Source organism: Coregonus clupeaformis, chromosome 25, assembly GCF_020615455.1.
Source record: "Coregonus clupeaformis isolate EN_2021a chromosome 25, ASM2061545v1, whole genome shotgun sequence".
Lineage (NCBI taxonomy): Eukaryota > Metazoa > Chordata > Actinopteri > Salmoniformes > Salmonidae > Coregonus > Coregonus clupeaformis.
In genome coordinates this window covers 33,730,400-33,753,561 of record NC_059216.1, presented here as the reverse complement: position 1 = coordinate 33,753,561, position 23,162 = coordinate 33,730,400, and the positions used below count along the sequence as shown (strand labels likewise).

General features: G+C 47.8%; 1 protein-coding gene across 18 annotated transcripts in view; it reads right to left on the bottom strand.

The window, feature by feature from the left end:
- nrxn3a (neurexin 3a) overlaps positions 1-23,162 on the bottom strand; it is a 504,060-nt gene that overhangs the window by 323,221 nt on the left and 157,677 nt on the right. For all 18 annotated transcript variants that reach the window (XR_006657440.1, XR_006657442.1, XR_005995385.2 and 15 more), the window contains one exon: positions 145-348. Coding sequence is in view for 14 of the 18 variants with exons in the window: in XM_041848285.2 (XP_041704219.2) it covers positions 145-348 (204 nt within the window). In the remaining 4 variants the exon portion in view is untranslated. The remainder of the gene's footprint in view (positions 1-144; positions 349-23,162) is intronic.

The window sequence follows — 23,162 nt, the reverse complement described above, 5'->3', positions numbered from 1 at the left end:
ATATTATTGCGATCCTTTACTCTATTAACCAAACCAAAAAAGAAATAAAAGAATAATGATGGAGGGATAGAGACATTAAACGAAGAGAGAAAGAGAGTGCCACGTTTTTTAACACGTGGCGTAGTCTGTAATGTCATACGATACCTAGGTTGACCGTGAGCTTGACCCGGCCACCGTCCAGCTCGAGACGCAGCGTGTCAGCCGAGTCCCGCGAGGTGGTGGCCATGAGCAGGCCGTAGGCCCGCTGGGACATGAAACGTAGAGACACGTCCTCAGCCTCTGTGTGCATCACCTGAGGCATCACCACCTTCATGTACATACTGCCGTCATAACTCAAGATGGACGCCTCTGTCGGGGGGAGAAAGAGAGAGAAAGAGAGAGAGAGAGAGAGAGAGAGAGAGAGAGAGAGAGAGAGAGAGAGAGAGAGAGAGAGAGAGAGAGAGAGAAAATAGAAATAAATACCAGAGAGATGGAGGGAGAGAGAGAGAGAGAGAGAGAGAGAGAGAGAGAGAGAAGACAGAAATGTGTTAGTCACAATATCTGCTGTCACACATCTTGTTTAGGTGGAGAAATGTACATCGTAACTACATCAGGTTTTCAGCACACGTGCACGCTCACACACAGACACACACACATGCTCCCCATGCTATTGTCCCTTGCTGGTTTCCCATCACCGCTCTCTTCAGGTGAGACTCTCTCTGTATTTTTTCTCTTTCATTTTTCTTGCCATAACAAATGTTAAGTACATACTGTACCTACAGCATGCTGTAGACTCCCCTAGAGTGTATCCAAACGTACTCGTTTACACACAGATGATGGCTGAGGTACAAGGGAAGGGCTCAAGATGGAACACACACATACACTCATACCTCACAGCACACTTCTATACCTGTCTCACAGTAGAGATGAGAGGGAGAGAGCGCTGTATAAAAATGCGTTAAATCGGCCATGAAATAGCTACTCTGGCAGAGCCGGGTTTAAAGCAGAGAGGAAGAACACGAGAGGGAAACAAAAGGAGACAGACTGTGATACCCTACATCTGCTGGAATCTGAATCCACTGATATTACAGGCCCACTCTGCTCGCTCTCCTCCTCTCTCTTTCTCTCTCTTTTTCTCTCCATTAATTGCTTCCCGGCATTCAGCCAGTAGACACAAACACTCTTTTAGTCCTCACAGCTGTGAAAACTCCATCTGGAAAACACACACACACACACACCCTCCTTTGACGCAGTGGCAAAGAAATTGCTGACAAACTCTACAATTACGTCCCGATCAATATGTTATTATGTACGATTAGATGCTTCTCACCCTCCTCCCTTCCAAGCTTCTGCCAAGGCTTCATTTATACACAGCATAACAGGTATAGGCTGGACGAGGACAGGGGGAACACCTCTGAGTACAATGAAGACAGAACCAGGAAGAGAGAGGGGAAGAGGGAGGAGAGAGGAGAGAGAAAGAAAGAGGTAAGGTGGATAGAGTGAAAAAGAGAGAGTGATAAAGACAAAGTAAGAGAGAAAGATAGAGAAAGAGAGGGAGAACTAACAGAATGTAGTTGGGAGAGGGGGAACACCTCCAGACAGAATGTCTACGGTTGAGTGTGAGGTGTGAAGAGAGATCAGGGAGGTTTAATATCCCAGTAAGTGACTGTCAGGCTGATACTAACTGACAGAGCTACAGACCCCTGAGGGACAGACAGACATGTCACTATAGTGTGTTCACACAGACATGGTGGCAGGTTGTCTTCCGCAGGCAAGCCACACACAATAGTCAGGGATTAGTTCCTTCACTTTAATCTTTTCATTTATCACAATTGGGATGGTATTCAGAAAGCATCTCAGAATAGGAGTACTGATCTAGGATCAGTTTAGCCTTTTAAAACATAATGAATAAAAGGGAAGGGCCTGATCCTGGATCAGCACTCCGATTGAGATACTTTGTGAAAAGGGGCCCTAATCTTGGCTTAACCGAAATGGTTAAAACATATATTTAATATGAAGGAAAATATGTACTGTAGGGAGAGGATGTGATGGGAGAGTATGGAAAATGGAAACTCCTCTACTCCAATATTCTACTGCAGCTACCATAATGTTATGTTATTCTGTTTTTTTTCTGTTCTCTGTTACTGTCCATGTTACATCCTGAACATTATAGTCCCATTAAATTAACCAAGGAGTTTTCCCTCACTGTCTATACATCATAAACACAAAGCATATCCAATCCCGCAGCTGACTGAAAGTGTTAATTAAAGCCAGTAATGAGGTGACAAAGCTGCCCTACCGCCAGGAATTTGGGCACTTAAATCAACAAAGAGCTTTAATTGACATTCCATCTTGTCACGGTTCAGACAGACGACAAGAGGACCACAATTGCGTCACACCAGAAAGTTTATTTAAACTTAAGGGGAAAGGGATGTAGGGAGTGAGTGAAGGCTCCAGGGGTTATCCCGTCCGATGTGCTGGGTCTGTGCCTCCCCCCAGTGGCAGCGATGCGTCCGATGACGCCGGTGGTTGGTGGTCCAGAAGTCCTGGGGGGGGGAGGAAACACAGACACAACGGGGCGGAATGAAACCAGGCAGCAGTACAGTTCAAGGGAAATCCAAAATACGTAGTAGCAAGGCAGAAGGCTGGTCAGAGTTACCGGGATTGAAGAGTAGTCAGGAGTCGTAATGGCAGAAGCAGGTCTGGATCTCCTGAGGCAGAAGAGTATCCAAAAACCAGGCAGGTCCGGGGTCACAAAACCAGGGTGAGCCAGAAGCGCGAGCAAACAGGTTCGGGTGTGAGCTTTGCAGACGATCTGACACCGGAGAGCTGAAAGACAGGGCCTTAAATACTGGGAGAGGTTAGTGGGTAATGCAGCGCAGCTGGCAGAGTAATTAGAGCCGAGCAGAGCAGGGACAGGTGGAGCTAGTTAGGCTGAGTAGAGAGAGAGTGGTGAGCAGAGTGGAAACAACTTAAGGTGGTAACCCAGTGGAGTGAGAGGGCTCATGACAGAACCCCCCAAGGGACGGCCCCAGAAGTCCCAAGAGCAACACCACGCCGGGCGGGAGGAGGGGAGCCGGAGGAGGGCTAGAACTCCTCCGAACGGTCCGAGCGAACGTCCTCATCCTCGGAGGAAGCCGGAGGGCCGTGGTCGGGAGATGGGACAGGTCCCGAGACAGGATCAGGCACAGGACAGGAAGCCGAGCGGGCAGGACGGTTAGAGACCCCTCTGGGGCGGCCCCTACGGATTGCAGGTTGATCAGGATGCCGTTGGTGGAAAGCGGTGATGAGAGTCCTATCCACAATCCGACTAGCTGGCACCCAGGTCCTTTCCTCAGGTCCATAGCCCTCCCAGTCAATGAGGTACTGGAGACCCCCTACCCCTCCGTCTGGACCGAAGCAGGCGGCGGACGGTGTAAACCAGACCACCATCGACGAGCCGTGGAGGAGGAGGACAAGGCGCAGCAGGGACCAGCGGACTCCTGGGCACAGGCAGGGGCTGCAGCAATCCGGCTGGGGGCTGGCAGGACGACTTGTGTTGGTTGCAGATGGGGCAGGCTTGGACGAATTCCCGTACATCCTTCCTCAGAGAGGGCCACCAGAACCTCTGGGCGAGCAGGTTGTGAGTGCGGGTGGAGCCAGGGTGACAAGCTAGGCGGGAGTCATGTCCCCACTGAACGACCTGGGACCTCAGGTCTTCGGGGGACAAAAAGGCGGTCAGCTGGGCAAGTGCTGGGACCTGGCTGGTTACGGAGAGCCTCCAGCACCTGTTCCTCAACAGCCCAGGTCAGAGCTGCAACGATGCAGGGACTTGGCAGAATCGACACAGGGTCCTTGGAGGGGTCAGGAGCGGAGTTAGTAGGTACTGGCCGAGGGGGGTAGTGCGGCGGCAAGCAGGCAGGTTCGGTGGCAGTCCTCTCCCCACTCCCTGATCACCCCGGTCACCCAGTCGAGCTGAGGGTTGTGCCGGCGGAGCCATGGGTAACCCAGGATGAGGGGTTGGCCTGGAGAGGGGAGCAGGTGAAACTGGATAGTTTCTTGATGGTTTCCCGGACAGACCCATCGAGACCGGGGCCGTGACATGAGTGACCGATCCGAGTAAGTGTCCGTCCAGTGCCCGGGCAGGAATAGGAGGTGTCAAACGGAGGTTCTCCAGTCCCAGTTGGCGTGCCAGCTTGATGTCCATTATGTTGGCTTCGGCGCCAGAATCCACCAGAGCAGCCAGGGTGTGAGTTGAGTCAGGGAGGCGGAGGTGAACTTGCAGCAGGGGTTTGCGGTCGGAGGACTGGATGGTCATTGAACTCAACCGGACTCCCCCTATGCCCGGTGAGCTTCGGCCCTTTAAAGGGCAGGTTACCACACGATGTCCATCACCTCCACAATAGAGGCAGAGGTTTGAGGTGAAGCGTCGCTGGCGCTCTGCAGGAGTGAGAGAGGCTCGCCCAATCTCCATAGGCTCAGACTGATCAAGCTGAACTGGGTAAGTGGCAGTAGATGACAGGAGCCCAGTCGGATCTCTCCGAATGCCGGTAGTAGGTGGACCTTGGCGCCCCCTCTCACGACGACGGGTCTGTATCCCTCTGTCGATCCTGACAGTCAGTGCGATGGCTTCATCAAGAGTGGAAGGCAGTTCATGGGAGACCAACTTCGTCCTTGATATAGTCAGCCAAACTATGGAAGAACGCGTCCACCAACGATGGTGTGTTCCAAGAACTTCGTCTAGCCAGGGTTCGGAAGTCGATGGAATGGTCTGCGACTGTACGTCTGCCTTGTCGAATACTGAACAGTTCACGAGACGCCTCTGCGGTTGGTGAATCCAGGTCAAACACCTTCAGCATCTCCTCGGCAAACCGGTCGAAGGTTGCACATGCGGGGGTTTGACGTTCGAACTCTGCTGTTCCCCAGAGTCGAGCTCGGCCCGTCAGGTGAGTGATGGCATACCCAACTTTAGCCCCCTCCGTGGCGAAGGTCCTTGGCTGCAAGGAGAACTGAAGTCGGCAGCTAGTCAGGAATGGCCGGACCTGGGTTGAATCGCCGTTGAACCGCTCGGGGTTTCCAATCTTGGGTTCGAGCAGCGGCTGCAATGACCGGGGCAGGTAACTCGGGGGCAGGGCTGGTGGGCAGACTGGCTGGGGTCAGGTTGGTGAGGAGTTGAATGATCATGGCGAGTTGTTGTTGCTGCTGCTGGGACTGCTGCTGGTGCTGCTGGAACTGCTGATGCTGTTGGTGGCCGACCTGAAGCAGAGAGGTGATGTCGCCGCTCATGCGGCCTAGCTCTCTCTCAGTGTGTTCCAGGCGTAGCATGGCGGTGGGTTGCTCAGGTTCTTCGGTTTCCATGTCGGGGGAAGTGTGCGCTGAGTCCATGATGGTCAGATCGTACTGTCACGGTTCAGACAGACGACAAGAGGACCACAATTGCGTCACACCAGAAAGTTTATTTAAACTTAAGGGGAAAGGGATGTAGGGAGTGAGTGAAGGCTCCAGGGGTTATCCCGTCCGATGTGCTGGGTCTGTGCCTCCCCCCAGTGGCAGCGATGCGTCCGATGACGCCGGTGGTTGGTGGTCCAGAAGTCCTGGGGGAGGAAACACAGACACAACGGGCGGAATGAAACCAGGCAGCAGTACAGTTCAAGGGAAATCCAAAATACGTAGTAGCAAGGCAGAAGGCTGGTCAGAGTTACCGGGATTGAAGAGTAGTCAGGAGTCGTAATGGCAGAAGCAGGTCTGGATCTCCTGAGGCAGAAGAGTATCCAAAAACCAGGCAGGTCCGGGGTCACAAAACCAGGGTGAGCCAGAAGCGCGAGCAAACAGGTTCCGGGTGTGAGCTTTGCAGACGATCTGACACCGGAGAGCTGAAAGACAGGGCCTTAAATACTGGGAGAGGTTAGTGGGTAATGCAGCGCAGCTGGCAGAGTAATTAGAGCCGAGCAGAGCAGGGACAGGTGGAGCTAGTTAGGCTGAGTAGAGAGAGAGTGGTGAGCAGAGTGGAAACAACTTAAGGTGGTAACCCAGTGGAGTGAGAGGGCTCATGACACCATCTGACCTATCGATGATGAGGTAGACCAGGATGGAATACTTAATCAGGAAGTTGGAGAATGGATCTGAGGATGTGATTGGGTGACAGAGGTATGTCATTGTGACTTTCAATCATCCATTTATAACTATCTGATTATATTGTCCTTTGTATTTCATCTGTGTAAAACCCTAGTTGAATGTGCTCATCTTTGAGCATGTATGTGTGTGTGTGTTTTGTTTTGTGAGCGTGTCGGTGTGAGTCAGCCTCTCCGAGATATGTATTCAGATGACCTGCTCTGTTTAAAGGACACTGCTGCCACTGTGCTCTCCGGTAATGAAAAACTTGGCATGCATTAAGAGCCAATCAATGTTCATTATACTGTCAATCTCCCCAATAGATAAAGAGCTGCTATCTCCCAATGACAAGGGCACGGCACTGACGCCATGACGACTGCACTCAAATGTTCCCACTGACTACCCTGTCCTGTTGACCGCTTGTGTGCGTGCATGTGAGTGTGTGTGCGGTGACAAAAGCTTTGAACAGAGTGTACTAGCACCTAAACCATCTCATTTTGATCTTTTATAACCACGGAGAGAACAGGACAGGAGTATCCACACCTTTCACTGTGCTCTGTTTGTTATGACACCTGCTGAGGACACTGTACACCTCTATTTTCTTGTCTGAGTTGTGCTTCTACACTGCATTGTGTTCATGTCCTTGATTTGACACCTCAACGGGACATGGTAAACACTTGTTTCCCCTGGCTCAGCCGCTCTAGAATAGAGTACTTATACTGCTTTGATTCTCTATTACCCTTGTCCTTGGTTTGATTCTTTATTACACTCTTTGTCCTTGCTTGGTTTGAAATTGTGAAAGTGTGATGTGTGGAGTGTTTTTGACATTGACAAAAGCATACTAACTGTAATTTAACCATGCCCCCCCCAAATAGTGAAGCAAACAGCTGAGTGAATCTCAGATGTCCCCTTCAGCTCTGCTGAACCCCACTGCGTTTTTCAATTTCACTGACGGTGCACACACACATACACACACTCACCTACACAAATGTACACACAAACTGTGTGAGCCTGTGTGTGCCTGTGAGTGTGTATGTGTGCGTGCTTGTGCATGGGCGCTTGCATGCGTGCGCCTGTGTATATGCACGCCTGTGTGTGTGTGCATATGTGTGTGTTTGTCTGAGAGTGTGAAAGTGAATCAGTAACTCGGTGCAGCTCATTGTAATTGCTGATGAAGAAGATGAGAAGGATGGGAAGGCTGACTGATTTTAAAGTCAGCTCCACTTTACATAATTACCACACAAATTACACAGGAAAGAGAAGGTGCCATTAGGATGAAAGCTTGGAGGATTTCACTTGAAAAGGAAAGAGTTTTGCTGCAATCTACTAGCAGATGTGAGGGCAGCCGAGGAGTAGCATGAGGTTTATCTAACAGGTGTGCTCATCTAACATTAATCTAGCAAAACAAACACACACACACACACACACACACAGGAACACACGCATATACACATACGCACACACGAAAGCACGCGTGTGGGCACATAAACACACACGCACACGCACACGCACACACACACACACACACACACACACACACACACACACACACACACACACACACACACACACACACACACACACACACACACACACACACACACACACACACAGAGAGAGAGAGACTATACAGTGCCTGTAGCTGTTCTCCTCTAGCCTAACCTCTTAAGACGAATCTAGCTAGAGCACCTTCACAAGTGCTAGCCTTTCAAAGCAACAGAAAAACACCTCAGCTATTTCAAGGCCCCAGTCCTGAGTGCCCGCCAGTGAATTAAATGAGATGAAATAAGAACAAACCTGCCCCCCACCCCACACAGAAATAAATAAATAAATAAGAAACCTTTAGAGAACAGACATAGTTCCAAACCACTGCAGAGGCAGTCATAAGAGACAAATGTCTCACTCACTGTTTTTATGAAATGGAACTGCATTCACCCATATTCAATTGTCTTGGAATCAGAGTCTGATTTGAAGTCTTCTACCATGATAAACATTCTCACCACGATACCGCGATAAACATTCTCTAAGTTATTGTATCATTGTATCCCCCTCAGTTGACGTCAACCAGTGGTGATTATTTGTGGCACGGCGCCCACAGAGGACCAAATATGATAAATGGGCCCATAATGCGTTGAGACGTTACATGCCCTTAAAATGTCCTCGGAGTCTCTCAGCTGTGCTGTGGAGAGAGACTGCAGTTCTCACAAACAACCACATTGTGGCAGCAGAGTCCACAGTCACAATACACTACACTGCACTCTGAAGGGTGGTGGGTGGTGTGTGTGTGGGGGGGTAGTCATGCAGATATGTTTGTGCATCCAGAGAGAGTTTAAAGCTACTATCAAAGAAGTCAAGGTTTGTAGGTACACTAAAACATGCTGGGTTGTTTGGATGACCCGTTTGCTGGGTTGCAGGCATTGGGTCACATATTTGGGTTGTTTTCTTAAAAAATAGCTATGTTGGGTTGTTAATGCTGGGTTATTGATGTTGGGTTGTGGAGATATGACCCAGTGGGTGGGTTAATTCTCCCGCCAAATCCAGAAGATCGAAGTGATCCAGCAAGCTCATGAATGAGGATTGTTGCAACTGTAGCAAGTCTACCAGACAGTGCAGCCAGCGCTGAGTGGAATTACTTTTTGACAAACAAATGGGCATGGCATTGTGGCTGACCAAAAACTGTGACTAAAACGCTAGCTAACATTACTAATGATCCATTCAGGTTAAAAAGACCTAGCTATCATAATGACATACTATCTCAGTCATTGACAATTTTAGACAATGTTAGCTAGAATGCTAGCAAGTAAACAACTGCATGCTTTCTAGCTCAAACACTAGCTAGCTACTTAGCTAGCTAGCAAACTATTTTCCTGTGCTGTGTGTGTTAGCAGAAAGGTAACATTTTGTTGAAGTTTTACTAGCTAGCTAGCTATATCAGTGCCTGTAGTTAGAAAGCTTGTCTTCTGTAAGCTTAACTTTAACTTTACTGTGTGGTGCAATGACTTGACTTCAATGACCTGAATCACTTCAGGTAGCTAGCTAGCTAGATAACTTAGCTTAGCTAGCTAGCTCAAACTAGGTTTCTCACCCGGTTTGGCTAGCTAGACCAGATTTGACTAAGCTAGGCCTATTCCCTGTTTGTAGCTAGTTGGCAAGCTTATAACTCATGCTTTTATTGTGGTTCAGTAACTGTAGCTATGTTTTCTAGCTTAATTGTTTCTATGACATAAAGTAATGTCTCAATTGTTCATCCAAGTTTAGGCTAACGTTATCCATTTTGACTCTCCACTTAAACTGTGTTGAAGTTATGATACTAGAGGCTGCATGGCCCTGAGAGTGCTTTGGCCACCACCAGTGTACTGAGTGCAGGTAGCTACATATTGAAATGAAAGTAGTCTCTCAAATGTTCATCCACATTTATCCATTTTGTTTTTAACTACTCCCCCCCTCCCCTATTATTATTATTAATAATAATAATAATAATAATAATAATAATAATAATAATACGCATAACAATAATAACAATAACAACAATAACACATTATTTTAGTTCTCAGTGTTTATTATGATTTCAGTGGCAAAGCAGAATTAAAACTCCCAGCAGAGCCCCAAGTCCAATGGATATATCCTCTGGCGTGTTGATGTTAATGTGTTGATGTTCTCCGTATCCATAGCCAGAATGATTTTTGCAGTGCATGGTGATTGAACAAATTTCCTGTTATATTCATCAGAGGTGTAGGGAGGGTGAAGTCTGTGAATCCCAAAAATAGTAATTATACAGTTGATTAACAAAACATGCACACGACATAATTCATATATTGTTTTTAGTGGAGAATGTGAATGAAAAAAAATACAATTTTGATAATGGTTTTCATTACTTGTCCATAATGTAGAGGCCTATGGGATATTCATTGAAGATGTAAGGTAGGAGGATGGTAAATGTGATCAGCATAACATACCAATACCAATTGACATACCTTTGTATGCCTCCTCGTCTGTATACCTGCAGACACAGACACAAAAGTGAGCAGTTCAGTCATATGCACCCAATACAGCTAGCCTTCAACATATTCTTATAGCATACATATTCTTACCTCTTTGTTGATTGATATCCATTGAATTGTGTCAATTTTCTGTTTTAGAATGATTTGCACAAATATGAAAAGATAGATGGTATCGTCATAAAACAATATCAATTTAGATCATACAAGGGACAAACCTTACCTTACATTTCAGTGAAGTGCCTGCACCTGCAGTCCTTTCAAATCCAAATGTTTCAGTTGGGCAGTTAGGTTCCTGCAAGAACCCCCACCAACTAAGGAGGTTCCTCGATGAACCCCACCTATGGGGTTTTTGGAATAATATTTTAGTGCCAAGAACCCTAATGTCACGCTCTGGTTCCGGGACGTTGTTATTGAACCAGGGTGTGTTTGTATTGTTGGGTGTTGTGTGGGTTAGGTTGGGTTTAGGGTATGTTCGTTTTGTTGTGTGCTGTTTGGTTGGGGTGTCTAGGTGGTTGTCTTCCTTGTTTGTATTAGTCATATGACTCCCAATCGGAGGTAACGAGTGTCAGCTGTCGGCTCGTTATCTCTGATTGGGAGCCATATTTAAACTGTGTGTTTTCACCTTGTTTTTGTGGGTTTTTGTTCCGTTTTCGGTCTGTGTACCGTGGACTTCATTGAGTCGTCTTTTGTTTTGGATTTTGGTTACTTTGCTAAATAAAGTCATGTTTCTTGGACACGTTGCGCCTTGGTCATACTTGGACGACATAGACGAACGTGACAGAAAAACCCACCACAAAAAGACCAAGCAGCGTGTCAAGCGGCAACAGGACCTACCTACACAGGATTTATGGACTCCCATAAAGGATTCATGGACATGGGAGGAGATTCTGGATGGTGAGGGGCCTTGGGATCAACCGGGAGAATATCGCCGTCCTCGTGAAGAGCTGGAGGCAGCTAAAGCCGAGAGGCGGCGATATGAGGAGGCAGCACGGAGGCAAGGCTGGAAGCCCGAGAGTACTACCCAAAAATTTCTTGGGGGGGCTAAAAGGGGAGTGTGGCGAAGTCAGGTAGGAGACCTGCGCCTACTCCCTGTACTTACCGTGGAGAGCGAGAGTACGGGCAGACACCGTGTTACGCAGTAGAGCGCATGGTGTCTCCTGTACGCGTGCATAGCCCGGTTCGGTACATTCCAGCTCCACGTATCGGCCGGGCTAGTTTGAGCGTTGAGCCGGATGTCATGAAGCCGGCCCCACGCATCCGGTCACCAGTGCGTCTCCTCGGGCGGCTTACATGGCACCAGCCTTACACATGGTGTCCCCGGTTCGCCTACATAGCCCGGTGCGGGTTATTCCACCTCCCTGTACTGGTCAGGGCGACGGGGAGCATACAACCAGGTAAGGTTGGTCAGGCTCAGTGCTCAAGGGAGCCAGTACGCCTGCACGGTCCGGTATTTCCGGCGCCACCTCCTGTCTCCAGTCCAGTACCACCAGTGCCTACACCACGCACTAAGCCTCCTGTGTGTTCCCCGAGTCCTGTGCGTCCTGTTCCTGCTTCCCGCACTAGCCCTGAGATGCGTGTCCTCAGCCCGGTACCTCCAGTTCCGGCACCACGCATCAGGCCTACGGTGCGTCCCCAGGGTCCAGTATGCCCTGTTCCTGCTCCCCGCACTAGCCCTGAGATGCGTGTCCTCAGCCCGGTACCTCCAGTTCCGGCACCACGCATCAGGCCTACGGTGCGTCCCCAGGGCCAAGCATGCCCTGTTGCTGCTTCCCGCACTAGCCCTGAGATGCGTGTCATCAGCCCGGTACCTCCAGTTCCGGCACCACGCATCAGGCCTACAGTGCGTCTCAGCCGGCCAGAGTCTGCCGTCTGCCCAACGGCGCCTGAACTGCCCGTCTGCCCAACGGCGCCTGAACTGCCCGTCTGCCCAACGGCGCCTGAACTGCCCGTCTGCCCAACGGCGCTTGAACTGCCCGTCTGCCCTATGGCGCCTGAACTGCCCGTCTGCCAAGCGTTGCATAAGCCGCCCGTCTGTACTGAGCCTGCAAAGCCGCCCGTCTGCCATGAGCCTTCAGAGCCGTCCGCCAGACCGGAGCCGCTAGAGCCTTCCGCCAGACAGGAGCCGCTAGAGCCTTTCGCCAGACAGGAGCAGCCAGAGCCTTCCGCCAGACAGGAGCAGCCAGAGCCTTCCGCCAGACAGGATCAGCCAGAGCCTTCCGCCAGACAGGATCAGCCAGAGCCTTCCGCCAGACAGGATCAGCCAGAGCCTTCCGCCAGACAGGATCAGCCAGAGCCTTCCGCCAGACAGGATCAGCCAGAGCCGTCCGCCAGACAGGATCAGCCAGAGCCTTCCGCCAGCCATGAGCAGCCAGATCCGTCAGCCAGCCATGAGCAGCCAGATCCGTCAGCCAGCCATGAGCAGCCAGATCCGTCAGCCAGCCATGAGCAGCCAGATCCGTCAGCCAGCCATGAGCCGTCCAGCCAGGATCCGCCAGAGCCGTCCAGCCAGGATCCGCCAGAGCCGTCCAGCCAGGATCCGCCAGAGCCGTCCAGCCCGGATCCGCCAGCCAGCCAGGATCCGCCAGAGCCAGCCAGCCAGGATCCGCCATTCAGTCCGGAGCTGCCCCTCAGTCCGGTGCTGCCCCTTAGTCAGGTACTGTCCCTTAGCCCGGTGCTGCCCCTTAGTCCGGTGCTGTCCCTTAGCCCGGTGCTGCCCCTTATCCCGGTGCTGCCCCTTATCCCGGTGCTGCCCCTTAGTCCGGTGCTGCCCCTTAGTCCGGTGTTGCCCCTTAGTCCAGGTGGGGTTAGTTGGAGGGTGGTCATTGGGAGGAGGCTACTGAAGCAGGTTGTGACTGTGGTGGGGGTGGGGATCACGACCGGGGCCAGAGCCGCCACCGTGGACAGACGCCCACCCAGACCCTCCCCTAGTCCTTATGTTGGTGCGCCCGGGGTTCGCACCTTTAGGGGGTACTGTCACGCTCTGGTTCCGGGACGTTGTTATTGAACCAGGGTGTGTTTGTATTGTTGGGTGTTGTGTGGGTTAGGTTGGGTTTAGGGTATGTTCGTTTTGTTGTGTGCTGTTTGGTTGGGGTGTCTAGGTGGTTGTCTTCCTTGTTTGTATTAGTCATATGACTCCCAATCGGAGGTAACGAGTGTCAGCTGTCGGCTCGTTATCTCTGATTGGGAGCCATATTTAAACTGTGTGTTTTCACCTTGTTTTTGTGGGTTTTTGTTCCGTTTTCGGTCTGTGTACCGTGGACTTCATTGAGTCGTCTTTTGTTTTGGATTTTGGTTACTTTGCTAAATAAAGTCATGTTTCTTGGACACGTTGCGCCTTGGTCATACTTGGACGACATAGACGAACGTGACACCTAAGGTTCTTTGAAGAACTTTTAGGATCTTAGAAGAACCCTTGTTGAACCCCTAATTTTTAGAGTGTATGGCAATAACCTGTGTTCACACAGCGTTACTAAATTACTTTTTTAATTAGCTACTTTTTTCTTTTACTTTTGTCTTTTTTTTTACAAAAGTAGTTTTCCTTCTACTTGAGTAAAATGTCATTGAAGTAACAGTACTTCTACTTGAGTAGGATATTTCAGTACTCTTCCCACCCCTGCGGTAAACCACACACAAAGTGGCTGGACTCAACTCAATGCAGATGAACTTCCTTCACATAGCAACAGACTGTATAGTAGTAGTATAGCATGTTCAGAGCAAAAGTAAAGGCCACAATTTGTGTGTGTGGGCTTGTGTGAGGAGTGTCTTGATTTGTGTTCAACATTTTATAATAATATTCTCTAATCCCCAGGTTGGAACAAATATGGTGGAATATCTCTGCCAGGCGGCCGAACCCTTTGTTTTTGTTTATTTGTGTGTTCCTTATTTGTTATTTATCTTTTGCCTTGACTACATTTTATCTGAAATGAATATCTGAAAATAAACATTTTGTATTTTATCTACAATTTGTCATGTTTGGCCATATGTCATTTTAAGAATTTCATAGACCATTTTAAGAATTTCATAGACTGTGTAGTAACATCATAACATTGATTGTTATTGTTAGAATTATTTGAACCTTTAGAAAATGAACAGATTCTGTAATAGAGAGAAGGTAGAAAATAATAACCCAGCAATAAAGTAAGAAATAACCCACTGCTGGGTCAAAATAACCACATTCTGAGGTAAATCAGGTAACCCAACAAGTTGGGTTAGTCACATAATCCAGCAGTGCTAGTTCAAATAATCGAATGCTCTGTCCCTGACACCGGCTCAGGGACAGAGCATTCACTGGCTTCACTAGACCACAATACACTACAAACTCCCTTCATTCAAGTTCAGTCATATAGCAGTCGGTACAATCTGAAATCCATGGGCATTGGCATAGCATAGCACCTACTTGCAATATTAACACCATCAACATTCATTTAATAAGGTATTGTCATTCCTCACACTGCAGCCAGTGGAGCACACAGAAACAAGCACACGGAAGCCACATTTGGTAGCAATACTTTTTTTCAGAAGATGGACATTTCTGTAAGGGAATTCTGGAGCTCCTGACTTGACATGCTACTTCATATCAGGAGCGTGATAGTGATGTGAAAGGACTGGAGATGGAGGGACTGAGATAGCATTGTTTGCATTTGCAACCGTTTGATTTGGCAGTGCGACACAGATGTTTCATTAGTCCCAAGGGTGCCTATGAAAAGAATATATCTGGTCACGTTAGTTTTTTGTTTTTATCATCATGATTTATTCAAACAGTAATGTGCAATTAACCAAAAATAAACACACTTTTTGAAGAGGCAACAACGGCATGGGAATGCCCCTGTCTGTGTGTGTCAGGGCTCGACGTACAGCAGAGGTTTTGGAAACACTCCGGGCCAGTCGAACATCCCTGTAAGTGGCCTGCTCGGGCCAGTGAAAAAAATATTGCAATAATGTTATTTTGAATCTAGGCTTTATATAATTGATTATTTAGCACACGGGCGCTGCACACATAGGCCTATAGCCTATAGATAATTTGTCAGGCAAAGAGAGCGCGCAGCTCTCAAACTACTGGTTGTTTACCGAAGACAGACAGCGGTATGGGTGGGAAAACGGTAGGAAAGATGTTCCAAATTATGATATCTACCAGTAAATACTAAGGCAAGAATGGGTACGCAAACCAGGTATTTAAAAAGTTCAAAGTCTTGGTTGAATATTTGCAATGCGCAATTCAGTCATCATGGAATAGAACTACCTTGAAAATCAAACATTTCCTCTAGGCTATTTGGTCCTTGAAAAGTAATTGAAGCCGATTTAGAAGTTCTACTGCTCCAATATAATTATTATGTGATTTATTTTTATGAAAGATGTAGCCACTTTCGTTTGTTTCCTGACGTTTCAATTGAAGGGTGTCGCGATAGTCTGTTATAAGTTGAAGGCAACATCAAATGTTGCCTTCAACTTGGTTTTCCATACAATGCGTTCCATTACAAAGGAACCCTGTTTTTGGTCGCTTTCTCGTTTTAAAACATCATACAAAAACTATTAACAACTCTTCAACATCTCGAATGGCGAGACTGACAAGCTACCAAATGGACAGACTGAATTTGTGTCAGGAGCATGCTGTCTATTTAGTCAGGCAATACCCACATTATTCTGACATATTTTAGAATGTAAAAATTATGTGAATGTCAATGCATAATGCCACTGGCTAGGCCTATAAAAAAATAATACATTATTCTTAAAGTGGTAATGCATATGTTTTTGCATACATTTAGTTTTTTTCTTTAGGCCATTACAACAATTAAATATACAATGTAAGTCCTTAAAAATTACAATTAAGTGCTTGAAAAAGTCCCTGAAAGTCCTTGAATTTGACTTGCCAATGTCTGTATGAACCCTGTATAGGCTACTTGCTACCACTACATAGTAGCCTATCTGGCAGAATCATGATTATTGGCATCAATCCAGAGGCCATTTGTTTTGAAAACACCCTCACAAGTGCTCTACAGAAACACTGCAAGCCAAACACAACTGTCTGGCTGGTGTGCATTTGAATTAAAGGGTAACTTTAATTCAGTCCCTCTCCCCGCTTTTTTTTTTGTTGACATGGTAGCCATGGTATCATTTTGGTATCAAGTATAGTTCTTTTTTTCAAATTTTGCAGAAAAGAACACATGGCAATTTGAAATCTGCAATAAATACATTTTGCACTGTATTTTAACAGTCTCTTTTCTTTGCTGTTACAGTAAATCTATCAAACTCAACATAAGAACACAAGGGCATGATAATTTTAAAGATCGCAAGTAATTATTAGCCTGGTTCTGTACAGAATGCAGGTACATTATGGGGTAGAACCCTGGTGAGGGATGGAGGAAGAGAGGTGGAGAGAGAGGGATGAGGAGACAGAAGCAGAGAAGAAAGAGTAACTGAGACACTGGAATGGGCAGAGGAGAGGATGAAAGACTGGATAAAGGACTGGGAAGAAGACATTTAGAGGGTATGAAGGGAGATGTTTAGGGGATGAAGGGAGGGATGGAGAGAGACTCATCCTCCCCCACGTGCTCTCGTTCCTTGGGCAACACAGAGGAATTTGTGGTGTTTATGTAACGAGCTGGATGACTGGCTCCTAAACACACGTTCAGCTACACGCACGCGCACACGCACACACACACACACACACACACACACACACACACACACACACACACACACACACACACACACACACACACACACACACACACACACTACAAAGGCAGGATTAGGGAGACTGGAATAACACTGCACAACACTTCTTCAGCAACCAGAAATAAACCTGTATCCAACCAGTATCAACACAAACATGCCAAGGTTGCTAGGCCTATTATGGCCCTAAACTGGTAAAGGAAGCTAGTCAATATGTCTGCCTGTGCGTCCATGCGTGTGTGCATGCGTGTGTGTGTGTCACAGTCCCAGGCTTCTCTCTCTTGGGCAGGTCCATTTCCTTTTACAGGGTCGATACACATTGACGAAGCAGTATGTTACCCACTCTACAATGGAGAGACTGCTCTGTTTGTGTCCTACACACACTTCAGCTGTGTGGGAATCTTCGGATCCACAAATAACAATACACAACACCCACAGTCACACTCATATTGACATACCCACATGATCGCTCTCTCACAAACACATACAAACCTTGCATGTATCGTTGCCTGATAAAAGGTCCATGTAATACATCAGAAAATAACCTTGACACTGAATTACTGTAGATGTTAAAACAGAGGGGGAGAGAGAGAGAGAGAGAGAGAGAGAGAGAGAGAGAGAGAGAGAGAGAGAGAGAGAGAGAGAGAGAGAGAGAGAGAGAGAGAGAGAGAGAGAGAGAGAGAGAGAGAGAGAGGGGGGAGATAGGGGGAGGGATAGAGGAGGAGGACAGGGATTACCTTTTCATTTATCACATATATCGACTGAAGCCTGCTCTAGTCACTGAAACAGATAAGAGCTGAGGGAATAAACAGAAGAAGCAGAGAGAGAAAGAATGAGATGGAGAGAACGAAAGAGAGATGAAGAGAGAGATGGAGCAACAGAAATACGGAGAAACAGGGGGAGATGGTTGGAAAGAGCGAAAGAGAGAGAAACAAAGACAGGTAGAAAACAGTCTTGAGCATTGGATGTATCTCCTTTTGCAATTTCAACTCAACTGCAATCATCACTTTACCTCAACTCAACCCAGATCAATTTATTCAAATATTTGCCCCGAGTAAAAAAAAGTATCTTGTCTTTTTTATGATTCTCTCTTATAACCCTGGAAAACAGTGGCGGATGAAGCCACAACTCAAAGGCCTTTTTAAGAACTGCTTTATCTATACTTAACAAAAATATAAACGCAACATGTAAAGTGTTGGACCCATGTTTCATGAGCTGAAATAAAAAATCCAAGACATTTTCCATACGCACAAAAAGCTTATTTCTCTCAAATTTTGAGCACAAATCCCTGTTAGTGAGCATTTCTCCTTTGCCAAGATAATCCATCCACCTGACAGGTGTGACATATCAAGAAGCTGATTAAACAGCATGATCATTACACAGGTGCACCTTGTGCTGGGAACAATAAAAGGCCATTCTAAAATGTGCAGTTTTGTCACACAACACAATGCCATAGATGTCTCAAGTTTTGAGGGAGCGTGCAATTGGCATGCTGACTGCAGGAATGTCCACCAGAGCTGTTGCCAGAGAATGTAATGTTAATTTCTCTACTATAAGCTGCCTTCAATGTCATTTTAGAGAATTTGGCAGTATGTCCAACCGGCTCACAACCGCAGACCACATGTAACCACACCAGCCCAGGACTTCCACATCCGGCTTCTTCACTGCTGGATCAGCCAGCCTGATGAAACTGAGGAGTATTTCTGTCTGTAATGAAGCACTTTTGTGGGGAAAAACTAATTCTGATTGGCTGGGCCTGGCTTTCCAGTGGGTGGGCCTATGCCCTCCCAAGCCCACCCATGGCTGCGCCCCTGCCAGTGGCGATTTTAGCATGTAAATCTTGGTGGGGCAAAACAATTAATACGTGGGATGCATGTCAGCAAAGCCACTACACAACACAACACTAAACAATACATTAATTGCACTAGAACGGTAAAAACCAACTCTTAGGCCTATATAAAGCTGTCCCAACAGCAGTCCCAACATTTTACCACTGCTCCAGCTGGCTATTAGCGGCGCCTTGTTTGTCAGCGAAACAGTTCATTCAGCCTCATTTACTGCCTTTAAAAAAACATAGCTGATATGGCTGACTTGCTTAAACAAATGTGGTTTCTAATGACAATTGAGATGTACAAACTATACAAACTATATAAGGGGACGACAATCGGATAAGAGTCAATCCGTAATGTCGATTAAGATATTAATGAGCGAGCTAGAACAGACGTAGTCAACAAAACTATTTGTTTAGCACTTTTGAAATGTACAGCGACAGAATTCAGAACATGGGCCGTTCTTACAGTGTTCTCCCTGTACACCAAGTCAGAACAGTAGGCGAAATTAAGAGGGGTAAATATACCAAATTATTAGGGTGAGACACATTTTTTATTTTTTATTTCACCTTTATTTAACCAGGTAAGTCAGTTGAGAACAAGTTCACATTTACAACTGCGACCTGGCCAAGATAAAGCAAAGCAGTGCGATAAAAACAACAACACAGAGTTACATATTGGGTAAACAAAACATAAAGTCAAAAATACAATAGAAAATATATATACAGTGTGTGCGAATGTAGTAAGTTATGGAGGTAAGGCAATAAATAGGCCATTGTGCAAAATAGTTACAATTTCGTATTAACACTGGAATGATAGATGTGCAAAAGATGATGTGCAAATAGAGATACTGGGGTGCAAATTAGCAAAATAAATAACAATATGGGGATGAGGTAGTTGGGTGGGCTAATTTCAGAAAGGCTGTGTACAGATGCAGTGATCGGTAAGCTGCTCTGACAACTGACGCTTAAAGTTAGTGAGGGAGATAAGAGTCTCCAGCGTCAGAGATTTTTGCAGTTCGTTCCAGTCATTGGCAGCAGAGAACTGGAAGGAATGGCGGCCAAAGGAGGTGTTGGCTTTGGGGATGACCAGTGAGATATACCTGCTGGAGCGCAGACTACGGGTGGGTGTCGCTATGGTGACCAGTGAACTAAGATAAGACAGGGATTTGCCTAGCAGTGATTTATAGATACAATTGTGGGTAGTATATGGGGCTTTGGTGACAAAACGGATGGCACTGTGATAGACTACATCCAATTTGCTGAGTAAAGTGTTGGAGGCTATTTTGTAAATGACATCGCCAAAGTCAAGGATCGGTAGGAAAGTCAGTTTTACGAGGGCATGTTTGGCAGCATGAGTGAAGGAGGCTTTGTTGCGAAATAGGAAGCCGATTCTAGATCTAACTTTTGATTGGAGATGCTTAATGTGAGTCTGGAAGGAGAGTTTACAGTCTAACCAGACACCTAGGTATTTGTAGTTGTCCACATATTCTAGGTCAGACCCGCCGAGAGTAGTGATTCTAGTCGGGTGGGCGGGTGCAAGCAGCGTTCGGTTGAAGAGCATGCATTTAGTTTTACTAGTGTTTAAGAGCAGTTGGAGGCTACGGAAGGAGTGTTAACTGTTAACACAGTGTCCAATGAAGGGCCAGATGTATACAAAATGGTGTCGTCCGCATAGAGGTGGATCCGAGCGTCATCAGCAGCAAGAGCGACATCATTGATATACACAGAGAATAGAGTTCGCCCGGGATTTGAACCCTGTGGCACCCCCATAGAGACGGCCAGAGGTCCAGACAACCGGCCCTCCAATTTGACACATTGAACTCTATCTGAGAAGTAGTTGGTGAACCAGGCGAGGCAGTCATTAGAGAAACCAAGGCTATTTAGTCTGCCAATAAGAATGCGGTGGTTGACAGAGTCGAAAGCATTGGCCAGGTCGATGAAGACGGCTGCGCAGTACTGTTTTTTATCGATCGCGTTTATAATATCGTTTAGGACCTTGAGCGTGGCTGAGGTGCACCCATGACCAGCTCGGAAACCGGATTGCATAGCGGAGAAGGTACGGTGTGTAACGATCCCGGCAGTCTGAGTCGGGTCCTGTCTGTGGACTAGTTTTTCTGCTCGGGATCTCCAGTTTCCCGAGGGTTCTGGAACGCTCCGGGGAGCTCTCTTGATTTCCGCACCTGCATCCCATCAGCAATCTGCACACCTGGTCCTGATCATCACCCTTCTTAGGCTCTGGCCTAACATCCATTCCCTGCCGGATCGTTAGCCATGAACAGTAGGTTTACCAGAGTATCAGTCTTAGAGCTGCTAGCGTTAGTTTTGTTGTTTTGCACCTTGTTGGTTTGCTGTTTACTTACCTCCGTTTTGTTCCATCTGCAGTCACTCGTCCGGAACCTTCATCCAACCTCTGCCTGGTGGTCGGCGGCTGCCGAGCCATGATTGGATCAACCCCTGCACCCCCAACAACTAATCAACGCCGCCCGCTCTGTTCCCTGGATTATTCAGCATCACTCTTGAATTTGTAAATAAACACTCACCTTCGTTTCAACTTACCTTGTCCTGGTCTGCTTCTGGGTTCTGGCTTTGTAACTCGTGACAGAACGATCCGGCCAGTAATGAACCCATGCAAGTGGGGCGGCACGGGTTAACCAAGGAGGAGCGTCAACATAGACGTAAGACCAACTGCTGCCTCTACTGTGGTAGCTCGGGACATTACATCTCCACTTGTTCTCGGCGGTCGTCAAACTGCCCGGCTCGCTAAAGTTGGGAGGACTTTTAGCGAGCCAGTTTCAACCTCTCAGTACCTCTGTCAGACCCCGTTTCCCGGCTACCCTTGTGAACAGGAATCAGAGCTTAGCGATTAACGCTTTTATCGATTCAGGTGCCGATGGAAGCTTTCTTGATGCCGAGTTGGTGGAACAGCTGGGGCTTTCCAAGGAGCAATTGCCGGAAGCCATTGAAGCGACCACTCTGAACGGCAGTAGTCTGGCACGTATCACGATGAGGACTGAACCGGTTAAGATGCTGTTGTCGGGGAATCATTCGGAGATGATTTCATTCTTCATTCTGCCGTCTTCCCATGTTCCTCTGGTCCTTGGATACCCCTGGCTGAAGGAACACAATCCCACGTTCGATTGGGTAACGGGCAAGGTAACGAGTTGGAGCCTTGATTGTCATGCTAACTGTCTCAAGACTGCCTGTCCCCATTCGGTTCCCAGTCAGGTGATTGAGGCTAAACCCCCAGATTTGTCCCTGGTTCCCGAGACATATCACGATTTGGGGGAAGTGTTCAGTAAGCAGAAGGCTCTGTCACTCCCTCCCCACCGACCATATGATTGTGCCATCAACCTGTTCCCTGGAGCTGTCTACCCCAAGGGAAGGTTATACAGTATCTCCCGCCCTGAACGTGAGGCTTTGGAGACCTACATCAAGGAGTCCCTAGCTGCTGGTCTCGTTCGTCCCTCATCATCACCCCTGGGGGCAGGATTCTTCTTTGTGGGTAAGAAGGATGGCTCTCTTCGACCGTGTATTGATTATCGGGGGTTGAATGACATCACGGTCAAGAACAAGTATCCCCTGCCCTTGATGAGTTCTGCCTTCGACTCCTTACAGGGTGCTACGGTGTTCACCAAGCTAGACCTACGCAATGCGTATCACATGGTCCGGATCAGAGAGGGAGACGAGTGGTTGACGGGTTTCAATACACCGATGGGTCACTTGAGTATCAGGTGATGCCGTTTGGACTGACCAATGCTCCAGCGGTATTCCAGAGTATGGTGAAACGACGTCCTGAGAGATATGATCGGTCTCTTTGTGTTTGTTTACCTGGATGACATTCTGATCTTCTCGAAGGAACCTTCCGACCACGTCCAGCATGTCCGGCAGGTTCTGCAGCGATTGTTGGAGAATCGCCTGTTCGTGAAGGCCGAGAAGTGCGAGTTTCACGCCCACACGACATCCTTTCTCGGGTACATCATCTCCAGGGGAGAGATTAGGATGGACCAGGAGAAGGTTAGAGCGGTTCTGGAATGGGCCCAGCCCGGTACGAGATTGCAGCTCCAGAGATTTTTGGGGTTTGCGAATTTCTACCGCAGATTCATCCGGGATTACAGCCGTGTGGCCGCTCCGTTAACTGCCTTGACTTCCAGTATCAGGAGCTTCAAGTGGAATCCGGAGGCGGATCGAGCGTTTCTGGATTTGAAGAGGCGATTCACCAACGCACCGATTCTCTCTCAACCGGACACGGCCCGTCAGTTCGTCGTTGAAGTGGACGCGTCTGATGTGGGAGTTGGCGCCATCCTGTCGCAGCGATGCTCCACGGACAGTAAACTCCATCCCTGCGCCTACTACTCTCGTCGCCTTTCGCCTGCGGAGAGGAATTACGATGTGGGTAACCGGGAGCTTCTCGCGGTGAAACTTGCCTTGGAGGAGTGGCGCCACTGGTTGGAGGGGGGCGGAGCAACCGTTTATTGTCTGGACTGACCACAAGAATCTTGCTTACGTGCAATCGGCTAGACGTCTCAACTCCCGTCAGGCCAGGTGGTCGTTGTTTTTCGGACGATTCAATTTTTCCCTGACGTTCCGAC